The sequence below is a fragment of the Nyctereutes procyonoides genome, unplaced genomic scaffold (assembly GCF_905146905.1).
Source record: "Nyctereutes procyonoides isolate TBG_1078 unplaced genomic scaffold, NYPRO_anot_genome, whole genome shotgun sequence".
Taxonomy (NCBI): domain Eukaryota; kingdom Metazoa; phylum Chordata; class Mammalia; order Carnivora; family Canidae; genus Nyctereutes; species Nyctereutes procyonoides.
In genome coordinates, this window is record NW_026575155.1 from 5,182,569 (window position 1) to 5,199,681 (window position 17,113).

A 17,113-nucleotide genomic window follows, 5' to 3' on the forward strand; every position below is an offset into this window, starting at 1 on the left:
AGAAACAGGCAGAGGGAGAAGCAGGCTCCATGCAGGGAGCCTGACACAGGACTCGATCCTGGGTCTCCAGGATCATGCCCTGGGCAGAAGGCAGTGCTAAATCTCTGAGCCACCGGGGCTGCCCTTCTTACCAAAGTTTTATAAGAAAATGAGAACTAGGGGATCCCTGCGTGGCTCAGCAGTTTAGCTCCTGCCTTCAGCCCAGGGCGTGATCCTGGAGCCTCGGGACCGAGTCCCACATCAGGCTACCTCATAGAGCCTGCTTCTTCCTCTGCCTGTGTCTCTGCCTCTCTCTCTCTCTCTCTCTCTCTCTGTCTCTTATGGATAAATAAATATTTTTTTTTTAAAGAAAAGAAAATGAGAACTAAATCCAGAGTTGCAGTGTCCACCTTTCCTATACTCTTGACTGATTAAATTACCTGGCAGGTCGACTGAGAACATGCTCACGGTCTGCTTGCCACACCAGTAGAAAAAATATATTATTTTAGCAGAAAATGATGCATCGTCTAGAGCACACCCTCCCAGGCCATGAGACTCCAGCCCTCCAGGCGGTCTCTGAGCTCCTCTGCAACTCTCTGGAACGTGTAGGCAGCAAATGTCCTGTCAGGCACCCACCTGACAGTCTTCCTCCCACTGTGGAGAAACCAGTGTGCCTCCACTTACAAATCATGGCAGTATTTCTTCACTTCCTATACACACACCTGTGCTATTACAACCTTTCCAACAATCTGTTTCGACATCTGCCTGGCTCCCTCCTGTCACGTGAGTAAAATAAACCTCTTAATATGTGTTTGCTTTTATGTGTATAGGAGATGCCAAGAGTTTACCTCTTTCTGAAAAATTACCTTTTGGCAGTCTGAAAACTTGTTTTGTTTCCCTAAGGACATACAAATGAGCCTGGATGGGAACCCTGTATACCTCGAAGATAAAGCTATTTTCTCTCCGCAAGACTAAACAACCAAGCTCCCCTCACCCGCTTGCCTTTAACTCTCCCCTTCACCCGGCAGGAGTGATTTTCTTTCTGGTTGTCTCCTGCCTTTTCTCCTTTTTCTTTTTTAAAAGGCAGAAAGCAAAACCATGGAGAATATTCCAGTTGAATGTCCGGAGGCAGTGATGAATATTATCACATATACCGTATCCATCTGATTCATCTCATTATTATCAGAATTTTTATTCCTATAAGCTCTTCTCAATGACTCAGGCACTACTCCAAGTTCGCTCTAAGATTTTCTCAGGTGTTATCTGTTCCTGTCACTGTTTCTTCTAAGTTAGCTTTTAGGTAGATTTTTTTTTTCCTCCAAATATTTTATTTATTCATGAGAGACACCGAGAGAGAGGCAGAGACATAGGCAGAGGGAGGTGCAGGCTCCTCACAGGGAGCCTGAAGCAGGACTCGATCCCAGGACTCCAGGATCACTACCTGAGTGGAAGATGCTCAACCACTGAGCCACCCAGGTGCCCCTTAGGTAGACTTAAAAAAAAAAAAAAAGATTTAGAATCATTTGAAACTCTCATTCATTCAGCAAATATTGACTGAGCACCTACTACCTGCTGAGCATTATTCTAATCTCCAGGGACATAGCTTTGGCCTTTTATGGTGCCTACAGAAGCTGCCCAGGCTATGTTTGGAAGTTCATGCTCATACTTAACAGAACAAAACCAGAAGTCCCAAGAGGTTAGGGGTGAGACTCAGAAACAACAGTTTCTATATTAAGAAATAATTCAGCTGCGGAAGAAAATTCACCCGCAGCCTTGGATACAGGCTAAAAGTTCCACCAACAGAAGCAACAGTCTCGTAACTACTTTACTTTTAAAGGACATCTTCACAAAACAATGAAACCAACCCAGGTTCGCTGCTGGGTGACCTGAGAAGTCGGCTTTCTTACCTCTTTTTTCTCACCCGTCTGCTCAGCGATGAGTTGGTCGAACACGGCCCCAAATTCTTCATGAATTTTCTGCATTTCGTTGATATGACTTGCAACCTTGTTCATAGTCTTGATGGCCACTGGAAGAAAATAGGCAGGAAATGAAAAAAGGCTATTTCAGGGCCCTTGTGGGGACATGGGCTGGTGGAGGTTCCAGGGCCCGGGGCTCACCATCCAGGTGGTAGTGTTCCTCGCTCTCTGCGTCTGTCAGAGCAAAGAGCTCCTTCAGCAGCAGTGGGTACTTGAGTATCCTCTGGATGGGCTTGATGAGGTAAGACTCCAGAGTGGCGGAGTGCTGCTGTTTCGGGTTCTGGGCATCCAAGAACGCCTTGAAAGCCGGGTCCGTCTTGGCTAGAAGAGAGAAACACAGGCTGTCAGGGTGGGACCCCTAGGGCCCCCCTCCTTGCAATCTCCCTCACTTATTCCAAGGTGCCTTTCCCCAGGTCTGAGTGGAGAATGGGTGGCAGGAGGAAGGAAGGTAGCCCCAGAGACACAACTGGAAGGCCCGGTCTTATCTCTTCGGGGGCAAAAACAGGGATTGAGTAAAGGGATAACAGGGTCTGTGAATCCTATCCCCAGCAGTTCAGGGACTGCTCTTTATCCTCCTGTACTAAGAATGTCTTTCTATTCTGCTATTTTTAAAGATTGATTGATTGGTTTATATTCATGAGAGACACAGAGAAAGAGGCAGAGACATAGGCAGTGGGAGAAGCAGGCTCCCCGCTGAGCAGGGAGCCCGATGTGAGACTTGATCCCAGGACCCTGGGATCATGAACTGAGCCAGAGGCAGGTGCTCAACCACTGAGCCATGCAGGCATTCCTCTATTCTGATATTTTGACATCTGGGGCCTTAGAGACCCTGCAGACAGCCCCTCCCAAGGCCAGCCAAATCCTAGAGGTAGTAAAGGACTCACCTGGGAGCACACCTTTCATTCCAAAACCAACCAATCTGGAGCCCCCTATGCCCCTCCCTCTTGTATTGGGCTCTCTCACTCTGGGCCACCATGCCCTCGCCCTAATTGCCTCAAGGCCAGGTCCCGGACAACCTGGGACAGCCCTGATACCCCCAGAATCCACTGAAATTACCCAAGTCTAACTCTCTTTACCCTGCCTTGCTCCTCCTCCTTGCAGCAACCACAATAAAGGTGCCTGCATTCCCCCCTGGCTCCTGCTTCCTGACTGGCCCTGGCACTACCTGGTGTGGCCCCATGTGGCTCCTCATGCCACTTCCTCTTGGGCAACTGTGAGTAACAAACTGTCTTTTCAATGGCAATTGTCCTCTGATCTGTTGGCTTCGCCCTATCTGAATAATCAGAAAGCCTACATTTTACCCTGGTTTTCTCAGTCTTTCAAGTCTTTCATTGCCAGTAGAGCCTTTCTTTTTGAGAAAGGGGGTGGGGGGGGGGCAGAAGCAGCAGAGCTCTGCAGCTCTAAGAAGTGGAGCAGGGCTGGGTCTCCCACAGTGAATGACTTTTAAGATCTGTTCTATGTTAATTCAGTGCTACCTGCTATTAGCATCTGTAGGGCAGGCTCTCCTGCCCAGGACTGGGGAGTTCTCTCAGAGGGAAACGTACATCTGACCTCATATAACTCAGGGAATGCTTTCCTCACCAGCCTGGTTTTTATCTGTGTCCCAGCTGGGCTGAAAATCAGCCCTGGGGAGCTGTGGGTCCCCAGACAAGCAGAGAGGTACCCACCAGTGCATAATTAGGAAGACAAGGCTAATTAATGCCTTCCAGGTGCAAAGAAATGGTAGAGAGGGAAAAAGGAGTCAGTGCAAAAAATGGGGGGAGAAAAGACAACATATCAAAGTGACTTAACAGTGGGCATACGTTTTCTAAAACGCTTCTGACCAAAAATGTACTTCTATCTCCAGGGATGAGCAGCGTGAGCTAAGACTAGAAGATGTTGTAAAAGGACATCATGAATTGTAAAATGATTATTCTAGCTTTAAAAGAGCAATCACGTGACGGTGGCTTCAGAAAGACCACAATCTTTTCATCCCTGTTAAGCCCCATTACGAGAAATCAGACTCCAGGGGTTCAGCCACCATTTCTTCTCCTTTCAAAGAACAAATCTGAAGAGAAAGGACACCGGGAATGAATGGTGCATGTGTCAGGGAAGCCAGGCGCAGCCCAGAGCTGATACATGTGAAAGCTCTGGCTTCCATGGGATATCCCGAATATAGGCCCACATCTACAAGGGGCACAGAAATCCTCTCACAATCTGCAAGCCCCCAAATATGGCCATGGGCATTTAATCCATCAGCTGCATTTCATGTCAGAACAAAACAGGGCATGGTTCTCAGCTCCTTGTGAGCTAAAGGAGTGTCATTCCCAACTGGCTGAGCTGTGAGCCTGTTAAGAGTCAAAGACAAGTAGTTTCTGCTCTCAAAGGCTTCTCTTCACCCTCTTGGCACATCTGGTCATTTTTTTTTTTTTTTTAGATTTTTAAAATTTATTTATTCATGAAAGACACAGAGAGAGGCAGAGATACAGGCAGAGCCACCCAGGCGTCCTGGCACATCTGGTCATTAGAAAAATGTAGGTCATACCTACCTAATGTTTTAAGGGATTGTTTTGAAAGATGCGATAATATTTTTCAGGTGCAAAAAAGCAATGGCATTGAATTAAGAAAAACCTAGAGGGGCAGAATTTCATCTAATTGAGTGATTAAAAACAACACAAGTTGCTCTAAGGACTGTAAAGTGTATATGATTTTACAGTAGCACAAAGTGCTCTAAAATTGTTACATTAACAATCTCGTAACAGTCAGCATTCAGTTAAAGTTTAAAAAGAAATACATAGGGATCCCTGGGTGGCGCAGCGGTTTGGCGCCTGCCTTTGGCCCAGGGCGCGATCCTGGAGACCCGGGATCGAATCCCACGTCAGGCTCCCGGTGCATGGAGCCTGCTTCTCCCTCTGCCTGTGTCTCTGCCTCTCTCTCTCTCTCTGTATGACTATCGTAAATAAAAAAAAAAAAAAAAAAAAAAAAAAAGAAATACATATAGGATGCCAAATGGTATGACCAGTAGAGCACATGTGAAGATACAGTCTAGGCCAGACAACATGACAAGGAGATTGCCTGCTGCCCTTGAAATTTCTACGCCGAGGTAGATACCGTTGCGAGAATTGTCTCTGCCATTAAGTATGTCATTATCTGGGGCAGGCTCTTTTGTTATCCAGAGACCTGGCATTGTACTAATATTTCCTATAATAGGTTTTAAATTAAGCTCATTCTCTCTGGCAGGAAAGCATAACATGTGTAAATTATTTACCTACTCAGGGACTTGACCAGCAGCTATGCACATGACAGCCACAGGGAAGTGTTAAGACGGAGAAGGCTGATTTCCAGAGGTTCTCTGCAATCGAACTTTCTACTGGTCATACTTTTTTCCCCTGGGAGATTTTGCTGTAATCCTTTTACCTATCACCAACACTGCATGCTGAACTAGGGAAGCAAAACAGCTTTCTGGAGACTCTCAGAATGATCCATCATCTTCCCAAGACACTGGGGAGAAGGAGTCTGCCAATATGAAAACTCCACTCGCTCTGTTCTATGCAAAATATAATTGCAATTTGAGTGATCCTCGTGAACAACTGAAACAACTTTATTAGTGCTGGGAGATGGCTATCGTCACACACCTAGGAACAAAAACGGGTGAGGGAAAGATGGAATGCCACCAAAAAGTATATGATGTGTGTGGTGTTATAAGGAAGTGAGTAAAAACTAGGAATAAAGCAGGGGATTTCTAAAGTCCCTCTGTTTTGCATAACTGCAAAATGACCCCTGAATTCTGGCCCAAATAGCTGAGTCAAAACTGACATTAAAAGAAGACTAACAGGGCAGCCCTGGTGGCGCAGTGGTTTGGCGCCGCCTGCAGCCTGGGGTATGATCCTGGAGACCCGGGATCGAGTCCCACATCGGGCTCCCTGTATGGAGCCTGCTTCTCCCTCTGCCTGTGTCTCTGCCTCTCTCTCTCTGTGTCTATGATTAAATAAATAAATTCTTAAAAAAATAAAATATTAAAAAAAAAAAGAAGACTGACAAGGGGCACTTGGGCACTTAGTCAGTTAGGTGTCTGCCTTTGGCTCAGGTCATCATCCCAGGGTCTTGGGATAGAGCCCTGCATCAGGCTCCCTGCTCCATGGGGAAGTCTCCTTTTCCCTCTCCTTCTGCCCTTCCCCCTGTTTGTGCGCTCTCTCTCAAATAAGTAAGTAAGTAAATAAATAAATAAATAAAATCTTTACATAAATAAAGAAGAAAACTAACAAGGTGGTTAGTTCAAGATATCAGGGCACCTGGCTGGCCCAGTTAGCAGAACGTAAGACTCTTGATCTCGGGGGTTGTGAGTTTGAGCCCCAGGTTGGGCACAGAGTTCACTTAAAAAAACAAACCCACCAGTCATGCATTTCACTTCTCAGTACCTTTATTTGTGGAACATCCACCTAGCACATCAATAGCTCTTGGATTTTTGTCCAAACGCCCCCAACCACCAAGAACCACACCAATGTGAATCTGCAATGGATATGCCCACCTGCCACCCAGTCCTCACGTGCCTACCTTTCACCAGGACCTTGGGGACCTTCGTGTGGCTGGCGCAGAAGGCACTGTAGAGCTTGAAACGGTCGGCGTAATACAGAAAGGATCCCCCCAGGGAGAAGAGCACTTTCTGGATTTAACAAGAAAAACCTCAGTGAGTTAATGTTCACTCTCATCTGGAAATAACAGCAGGACACAGAGGGAGTTCACACCTGCCCGACCCTCCCCACAAATCAGCACCATTCACACCTGTCACTGATGGCCTGAAACTGCCTATGCTGGAAAGGGCGAAAGGCTTATGTGTTCATGTACTAGTACCCAAGCTGGCCTTCTCACTAATTACTCGGGAGATGTCACTGCTTCTCCAGCCTTGAGTCTTTAAATGACCCAGCTGGGATGTGTGAATGTTAATGAGAAAATACTGATGGCATTTTGGAAAAGGCAGAAAATTCCCGAAATCTCTCATCAGCTCCTGTTGGGAGGTAGAAGTGACACACCAAATAGAAGCAGGAAATGCATACACCCCCAAAACAGAAGACACACATCCCTGGTCACTAACCCCACCCTTTCCAATACCACTCCCTCTTCTAGCACGGTGCAGGTGAGAATGCAAGAAGCACGCCTCCCTCTGGAGTTGGATGGGTATCCTATCCCAGGCCACACTCTCTGTTTCAAAAGGATCAAAACTGGGTGAAAGGCTTCCTTATTAGAATTTAGTACACTGAGGGTGTTTTGATGGCTCTGTCAGTTGAGTGGCTGACTCTTGATATTGGCTTAGGTCACGATCTCAGGGTCCTGGATCAAGTCATGCACTGGGCTCTCCACTCAGTACAGAGTCTACTTGAGATTCTCTCTCTCCCTCTCCCTCTACCCCTGCTCATGTGTGCTCTCTAAAATAAATAAATGAATTTTTTTTTAAAAAATGAATTTGATATGCCTAAGCATATTTTGTATCCTATACATTTTACATACATACATATTCTATAAATATACACATACACACATATATGTATATACACAAATATATATGTAACAAGTCTCAGAAAAATATCTTCATATTGATCTAGTCTTGTTCAAAGAGACAGAAAGAGAGACAGACTGATTAATTCAGGCTTAGAATTAAAAGTGAAGTTCCAAGCAAAAAAAAAAAAAAAAAGTTTTGAATTTCAATGTGTAATTTATAAACAACACACAGAATTCTGATAGACTGTCTACTAACTACAAAAAGTTCATTTTGAACCACCCAGAATGGGCAATTAGAGACTACATTAGTTTTTTTGCACGTTCTACTTTTTCCTCCTCTCCTTTTCAAGTCCCACACCCCCTCCCAACCTCACCACCTGTGCTGAGAAGGTCCCAGCAGGGACAGTGAGACTCTGTAGGTGCAGTTATCCTTTGAGACGCACTCAATAATTAAACAAAAAAAGATGTGGGAGACAAATGTAACCCCTTACATTAACCATATGAAGTCATTCATTTGTTTAGCTTACTACGTACTTAGGGCTTACCAATAGGCAGCCACAGATAAAAGAGTAAGGTATTCATTTATTCTTCCGGGCATAAAAAATGATCTCAGGGCACAATGTGTGCACAAGTATGAGTGGTTTATATGTAAAGACTCAATTTCCTCAAAGTTGCCCTTCTGGAGGATGTCATAGAGCCTTTCACTGGCTGATGGACATAGCAAATTTCCAAGGGGATATTTTATCAAAACTTGTCTGACCTCAGAACTATTTTTTTTTCTAATACTGCCTTAGGACTTGTGTTCTATGCAACACAGTTTGAATATTTTAACAGGTTTTTATATTTTTGGCCAAATACACAATCAGGATTTAAGCCAATGAGCAATGGTGCAACCAACAGCAATAGTTTTGGGAGAAGATGCAGACAATCCAGAAGCCAACTGAAAGGTGCTAGAACAAATATTCAGTATCTATCATTTGTTTTGCCTTATGGACAGAACGGAGATTGTCAGGTGTTGCCATCAACCAATACAGTGAAGGTCAGGGAAGAGAGTCCCATTTGAATGGAATTTAGAAGAGCAATCGTTTCGAAACAACTCACTAAAATTATCCATGCACCAACCCCTCCTAGAATAACTCTGCTCCTAATGCAGCCATGTCCACATCATAGTCCTGTCCATTTAACTCTCCTCAAGTGATTAACTGACCCTAGCCCCACAGCAAGAGACTGCTAGGTGACTAGAATCAATGTTAGATGTCTTAGAGTTAAATCAAATGTTTTGGGGGTGCCTGGGTGGCTCAGTTGGTTAAGCATCTGCCTTCAGCTCAGGTCATGATCCTGGGATTGAGCCCCAAGTTCAGGCTCCTTGCTCAGCCGGGAGTCTGCTTATGTCTCCTTCTGTCCCTCCCCCTGCTTCGTGTGCTCTCTCTCTCTTTCAAATGAATAAAATCTTTAAAAAAGCAAAACAAGTGTTTTAAGGAATGTCTGTATCCATTTTTATTTTGATCCTCACTAAGTTGATCAGAAGCAAGTCTGATCAACTAACAAATTACTGGCCCTTGTCATGAGTTCTATCTTAATGAATGTACTAATTTAGAAAATACGAATGAACGAACACAAACGAACCAACTGTCATTGCAAATGGAGAGCATAACCACCTTGAAGATAAAGAGGGGAAAAAACTAACTCATCCAAGCAGCATTTGAACACACAAAAAATGAGCTGCATGTAGTAATTAGGGGTAAAGGGGTATTAGGCCTGCAACTAAATTCTTCAATAGTTCAAAGAAAAAAATTACACACATGTGTCCATACACACACACATCAGAGACAGGAAGATAAAGAATAAAGCAAGGGTGGCCAAATGTTCACATTTGGGAAATCTGGGTAAAGGATATCCAGAAATTCTTCAGACTATTCTTGCAAACTTTCCCTAAGTCTCAGATTATATCCAAATAAAAATATATAAGTATATATAAATGCATGTTCATACACCAACTGTATGAATATTATGTATATACTGAGTACCTCCTGTTGCAGAGAGGCAGTGACCCAAAAAAACATATATATAAAGAGCAGCCTTCATCCCAGTCCCTAAATGTGTATGCTAACATCACTCAGCCAGATTTCTGCAAGCTCTAGAAGAAGTCAAAGTATGTGAGGGCTCCGCATACATAGACAACTGAACCTTAGTTCAACACAATTGCAAATTTAATACAGTGGAAGAGGACAGAAGAATAGGCATTTCAGCAAACAGCACTAGAAAAATCAGATATTCGTATGGAAGAAAGCAGACCCTGATTCCTACATCACACCATACCAAATTTAATTCGCAACAGATCAAAGACTCAAATGCCCATGGCCAAACTATAAAGCTTCTGGGAGAGAACAGGAGAAAATCGCTATGACCCACGTTTAGGCAAAAGTTTCACAGACATGACACCAAAGGTATGACCCAAAAAAGACACATTTGAAAAACTGAGAGACTTATTATTACTACTATTATTATTAATACTACATGCTTATTTATAAGTCCTGGTTCTGGTAAAGGACTTATATTCAGAATATAGAAAGAACTCTTAAGTCTCATAGCAAGAAACCAGCCAACCAATAAAGTCAATGGGCAAATGATCTGAACAGACGCTTCATCAAAGAGGATATATTAAAGGCAAATTAGTACATAAGAAGATGCTCACTGTCACATCATAAGGGACATGACAATGAAAACCACAAGGAGGTGCCACTACATACCTATTAGAATGGCTACAATTATAAAAAGGGACCATGACCTCCTTGTAAGGGTGAGGAGGACAATGTACAGTGGTATAACCATGTGATCCAACCCTTTCACTCCCAGATATTGGTACTTGGCCAAAAGAAAGCAGACATCCATACTAGCATTTACACACAAATTTTCATAGCAGTTTTACTCATAATTGCTCCAAACTGGTAACAGCCCAAGTGCCCAGGAAAGGTGAAAGAGCAACAAAGTGTATTATACCCATAAAGTGGGACACCCCTGAGCATCATATCGATATACGTAGCCAAGTGGATGGAATGTAACGTGATTATACCAAATAAAGGATGCCATGTCAAAAAAAGAGTATATGCTGCTTGATTCCACTTATGTAAAATTCCAGAACGCAAACCAATCTAACTAACCTGTGGTATCAAAGAGCTCGTTTGCCTGTGGCTGACAGGCAGTAAGAGGCGGGAGAGAAGAATCACAAAAAAGCAGGGAAAAACATTCTAGAGCTGCTGATTCTGCTCATTCTCCTGATTGTGGCGATGGTTTCACAGGTGTATACATATGGCAAGATTCATCCAATTGTACAATGTGACCAGATATGGCGTAGTGTATGTCAATTACATCTGAATTAATCTGTTGTGTGTGTGTGTGTGTGTGTGTGTGTGTTTTAAAGTATGCAAGAGTGACATGGAAGCCAACACCACTGTGCGTGAATTGAGCTCTGTCGGTTGGAGGTACAGCACAGGAAGTGTCTGTAATACAGGAGAGCCAGCCGAGGAGGAGGAGGAAGCTGTGAGCATCCTCATGGAGGTCCTAGTCATAAATCCTCATTAAAGCTATAAGGACACTATGTGCTGTAAGACTTTCTTCCTCCTGGATAATAAGCATTTCCATTAAGCAAAGGTTTTCAGAACATGATAAATTAATTAGTTTACTGGGAAACTATGGGTGCTAGTCTCATTTGCTAATAGCAAGTCTTGGGCCCCACGTCACCAGAACAGAAGGTCAAGGTTGGTCTATCTTCCCAAGCAGAAGCCAAAAGAGGCATTAGTTTCATACGAGTTGATGGCATTTGTGTCACCTCACCCAGACAAGGTTCCCCTCTGAGCATCCCTTCAGGAACTGACCCCACCAGACATCCAATGGAGACTCAACTCCACGAGCACAAGCACGTACCAAAAAGAGCATATGCCTCCTGCCATGTGTTATCAAGAGGTTCAACTGACCTACAGAGTAACCTGCCCATGACACGAGGAGGCAGCCTGACATCATCTGAGGATGAGACTTACCTTGAATTGATCAACTTTCTCAAGCTTTTCCAAATCAGGTACCAGTCTCACTCCATCTTCTAGAGTTTTAAGAAATTCTACTTGAAACTCTACCATTTCGGTTAGATTTCCAAAGAGCACATCAAGCTGGAAAATGGAAAAGAATTTAAGCCACCCCATATTTCATCAGTGTTCAGAAACTTTATTTGCTTCCAATTTCAAAGTCTTTCTATCAATACTCATCAATTAAGATCATGAGCCTACCATGGTGGGGGAGGCCCCTCCTTACTCTCTGGTTGCAAGCCAAGAGCATAACACACATTTTATTTATTACAATTAAGCAAATTCAAAATGTTTTTAGTATTGCAAATGTGCCTCACTTCTTTCTCTTCACCATGTCAAGCTGCGACCCTCACAAAGTTAAGACAATTTCCACCATACCTCATCTTGGGTGAGGAAAGTTTCTTTTTGAAGAGGTTTTAGGTATCTCTCCATGAGACAGTTTAAGTCCTAAGGGTTGAAAGGATATTTCATTAGCACATCTAACAGTCTAGAAGGAAGCTAAAGGGGAAAGTAACAGATTATGTCCCAAATGCTAACATTACAGTGTTTGGGTCATTAAGTCCATTTAAAGCAGGAGTAAGCCAATCTTTTCAGTAATATTTTAGACTCTGTAGGCCATGTGGCCTCCGTCACAACCATGTTAAATCTATTGCTGTACCAGGAAAGCCGCTTCCAGTTACGGCAGCACAGACAACACGTAAATGAGTGTGTGTGGCTGTGTTCCAAAAACTTTGTCAAAACAGGCAGAGGGCTGGATTTGGCCTGAGGGCCATAATTTGCTGACCCCTAAGTTAAAAGACTAAAATAGATCATTAATAACAGATCACACTGCTGTGACATATAACTAAATTATACAGTTACAGGAATAGATGATTAATACAGTTATAGGAATGCATTACAACATGTGTATTGTAATATATGGATAATGCATGTATTATTAGTTATATGTACTATATAGACATTATGAATTATATAGGAATAAATGACATACAGGAATAACTAAATGAACACAAGTGAGAATAATAAGAAAACAGATACCCTTCTGTCTAGACTCAAATTAGATACTGAAAATAATACCTTAAAATTTTTTAAAAACTAAATTCCATTTTAGTATTAGCTCAACAACAGATTTAGAAAAGTCAGAGGGCTCACTGAATATTCACCATCCTCTCCTTTGTCGATCAGTGACAAATGTCAATGAATTGCCCCAAGAGTTGATGTGCTTCCTTAACATGCAGGAGATCTGAATGTTCAGAGGAAAGGCCAGATTCCACAGGAGACCAAACACAGTGTTAAACCCACAAAGCCACTCTTTCAAGAATGGGGGGGGGGGGTAGACCAGCACCAGCAAGACGTACTTTCACGTAGGTGCGCTCTGTCTCCAGGAGCTCACAGATCACTTTGCGCAGCTTGTCAGCGTCCGTGAGCTGCCTCATCGTGGCCAGCTGAGGCCCGGTGGCGTCCTGAGGAGGTGGGCTTGGGTCAGAGGGGTTCATCTCATGCAGACTGCGGCAAAATGCGGCCACCTGTTCCGTGCTCTTGGGAGCACAGGTGAAAAGGCAAAGCAGAGGAAGTTACCTCTCACAAGAGAGACCTGTCTGACAGCTGTTCTGCCTAAAGGTGTCCTTCCCAGTTAATGAACTGCCACACACACAAATTACATCTCTCCTTTCCCCAGACAGCTCTACACATATAAGAGCTCACTGAACACTCAGAACAGCCATAACAACAATTGCCAACAGATTCTGAGTGTTCACTACATGCCAGGCACTTGTCTGATGTATTTATTCCTCCCACATGGTAAGTTAAGGGCTATTAGCATTCCTATGAAACAGCTGAGACAAAGGAGGCCCAGAGAGGTTAAGTAACTCATCGGAAATTGCACAGCTCTTGCACAGCTCGAAAATGGCAGAGCTGGGATTTGAACCAGGCAGTGTGGATCAAAGCCTGTGTTCATAACTACTCTGCAAGAAGCTTACAAATAAGCAGACGGAGAGATGGAAAAATTAAACTCAATTCACCCCAAAGACAAGGCTAATTATCATAGCCCCCACTTAAGTAAACTATACTTTGCAATACTGGAAGATGATTTTATAAGCTAAGATTCTTTCTGGTTCTGTTAAAAATTAGCCATAAGGTAACTTTCTAGATAATGATGGATACTCATATATTTTAAGGGAAGAGAGGGAAAAGTTTGTCTCTCCAGCTTCCCCAACCAGAAAAATACCTCCTCTTTCGAAATAAAGGCTGTGGAGCCCTGAATAAGGTTTCAGTGGGGGAGCTCAGCCTCCACCTAATCTCTGTCCAGGATGATTCAGGTAGAAGTTTAGGGTTCTAGGATTCTAAAATTCAAACTTCAAGTTATGCAAAACAATTCACCAAAGCATGGGTGGTAGGCGGGGTGCTAAAAACCGAGTGGAATTAGTACTTGGCCACCTGGGCTGCATATAGCAATCACCTGGGGAGCATGCCCAGCACTCTCCAGATCAATTCAATCAGGACCTCCAAGATGGGATGAGCCAGCGTATTGTTTAAAGCTCCTGATGGAATGCCTCCAGAAGCTATTTTGTAGCACAAAATCTAGTTTATTAATATTTGTCCAAATGTACCACTCTATAAATGTTTGCTAGATATCTCCTTGAAGGCAGGCTGTCTGCTCCTCCTCCTCTCCCTGGCTTCCAATGTCTAATTCATCCCTAGGCACAGAGTATTCCCAGCAAACACGGGTGCAGATAAAGAAGTACTTCTTCTTTCACCCACCCACCCAGGAAGAACATGAGAATATCCTCCCAGAGCTGAAAGTCAAGGCTGGCATTTGGCGCAGAGCACAGAAGCTAAAACCAAAGGTACTCCATGGGGGCAACCCCTTACACACAAAGGAAGAAGGCAGCCAACATTAGCACGCCTTCCCCTCACCGGCATAACCCAGAGGGAAAGGAGCATAGAATAAAGGCAGTACAAGGACAGGGGAAGTCAGAACCTAACAAGGATGCATTCATGATAATGCCATGACAGCAAAGAGGAAAGCCAGGATCCAAATCCACATGATTATTATTTCTGTGTGTGTTTTAAAGATTTATTTATTTATTTGGGGGGAAGGGGCAGAGGAGGGGAAAGAGTCTCCTCAGGTAGCACAGAGCCTGATGTAGGGCTCAATCCCAGGGCCCTGAGATCACAACCAGAGCTGAAACCAAGAATCGACTGCTCAACTGACTGTACCACCCAGGCGCCCCTATTTCAATTCTCTTACAATGACCATAGCTTATTTTGTTGCCACTATTGACCCTAGTCTTATGTGCCAGAGGGTACCAGTCACCTCTCAGGGGGCCACTGTTCAATGCTCTCCATGGATTCAGTGTTCCAGTCACTATTTATCACCACAAAGAATTCTCCCTTCAGGGACGAACCAAAAACTAACCAAAATGTGCTGAATTGTAAGAAATGTGAATTATGTGTCAATAAGGCTGTTAAAAAAGAATTTCATTAAAGCTTATTTCTGGAAAAATCAACTAAACAGTTTTTTATTTAGCTATGTTAGTATTTTACTACCTCATCCTTTCCTTTCTTAAACATCTGGCTAAATATAGCTTTGTCTTACAAATTACACAAAAACAAAAGACCCGTTGTAACAAAAAAACGCTCACAGAGCTTTTAAATAATCTGGGGATAACTGTAATAGGTCACTACTGCATTATAACATAGATATCATAGGGAGAGGTAACCCTCACCAAAATTAAAAAAATAAAATCCCATATGGACAGACCAAGAGAAAGACTGATAACTAACAGTCCTGCCTTCCAGCTTTTCCCACCTGTCTTTTATTGCCTAGATTCAGCATCCTGCAAAGGAACTGAACACAACAAACATATAATTGGCACCTTTCCTTATACAATGCATTTCTCAGGGGCCCAACAGTAACCACAGCTGTCTGTCATTTATATGCAGATTAACATCAAAGCTACTCCTCATGATAAACAAATCCATTGCTTCATTCCCAGAGACACAATGTGCTTTTCCACAATTTTATCATTTAGACAAGTTGCCATGGGAGATCCAATGTCCTCATAGGGTATACAAAAGGTGCTCCATACTTTCAGGATGGGCCAAAGTTATGACCTGGGGACTCAGGCACATATCAAGGGCAGGAAATTCCAGAAGATGCTTCTCTCTGTGCTCCTAATTCTCAGTGCACTGACCAACTACCGTTGTCACCTATATCTGCATATAATAGTGAAAGGTATGAATGGACTTTCTAAGGTTCTCATTCCCACTGTTTCACCATCAATGCCTTGAGGCTTCCGTTTTTAAGAGTCTAAGTTGAGTTTCTCACTTTATGTGAAGTTCACCACTTCTAAGGTCAGGCATCCTTATGTTAAGCAGGCCCAAGGGAAGAGCTGAGGTTAATGGCTTGTGGGCTAGGGCCTTCGTGCTCTAAATCTATGTCATAAAGCTAAAGTCATATCCTACCCAACCTCATTCCCAAACACCCAGCCTGCTCATCTTTCTTCCCCTCTGAGCCAAGTTCTGGATTATAGGAAAAATCATGAGCATCCCAGGGATGCTCCCAAATTCCTTTAAATCCTCTTCTGACAATTCAAAGCCTTAGGCATCCCTTTCTTATTAAATACAATCCTAAATTTAGGATAGATTTAGCCAGGTGCTCTCTTACATAGAGACAGGGCAAAGCAGTCTCAACACAGACCACCCTGTTCTCTGATTCGAGGTATAAACTCTCATAAGGGATATGGACATATTCCTAACATGGACATAATCTCTTTATTCCCAATTACATGCTATTTATTAAACAGAATTCCAAGTTACAATGCATATTGTCACAGCACGTTTTGCAAGGCTCTTAATGAAACTTTTACTTGGAAACAAAATGATGGCATCAAGCTGGAGAATTTTTGTCTTACTGAAATGTTACCCAAAAAACATCCTCATTAGGAAGTATGAAATGCAGGTCTTTTCTAGAATACCTCTAATGCAGAGATTTTATATGTTGTGGCCCAACTTTTAAGTCTCCCTGACCCTATTCTAGTGGCTAGATTTTTTTGCATCGAGATCCACTGAGACCTCCTCTGGGTAGCTTAGCTGTGACTCGGGACATAAGAGGAGGGGGTACAGAACTCCCCCCCCCACACAGCTCCGACACTGAGCATCCTTAGCTGTCCTCTTTATTCCACACCCAGCTCCGCAGCCAGGGATGCCTGGAAAGGTGGCTGCCGTGGGAGGTTCTCCACACACTCCTCAGAGCCAAGTTTCCTGGAACTGGGACAAACAGTGAAGTGCTGCTAAGAAGGAGGAGACAGTGGAGGTTTCTGTACTGGGCGAGGGACAAACCTCTCCCCACCAGAGGACTACAATCAGTCACCCTGGAGACAGAAAAGCACTTTCGGGCACTTCAGAGCTGCCAGCTTGAAACTGTTCAAGGTAGTGAAGCCACTCCACTGTCAGGGCTAAGAATTATCCAACCAACGTGTGGAGAAGAGTACACAATTGCAGGAGGAAACGAGCCCCTTTACTGAGGCCAGCATGAAGCTCAATGTTTATAATATCGCTTTCTTCCTGTGGAAGATGAAAAGAAAGTACAAAAAGAGGGGG

General features: G+C 43.5%; 1 protein-coding gene across 7 annotated transcripts in view; it reads right to left on the reverse strand.

The window, feature by feature from the left end:
* The window catches only part of TIAM1 (TIAM Rac1 associated GEF 1), a 381,711-nt gene that overhangs the window by 19,020 nt on the left and 345,578 nt on the right, over positions 1-17,113 (reverse strand). For all 7 annotated transcript variants that reach the window (XM_055313335.1, XM_055313336.1, XM_055313337.1 and 4 more), the window contains 6 exons: positions 12,868-13,047; positions 11,888-11,956; positions 11,468-11,593; positions 6,489-6,597; positions 2,097-2,276; positions 1,887-2,005 (listed from right to left, as the gene is read on the reverse strand). In XM_055313335.1, the coding sequence (XP_055169310.1) occupies positions 1,887-2,005; positions 2,097-2,276; positions 6,489-6,597; positions 11,468-11,593; positions 11,888-11,956; positions 12,868-13,047 (783 nt within the window). The remainder of the gene's footprint in view (positions 1-1,886; positions 2,006-2,096; positions 2,277-6,488; positions 6,598-11,467; positions 11,594-11,887; positions 11,957-12,867; positions 13,048-17,113) is intronic.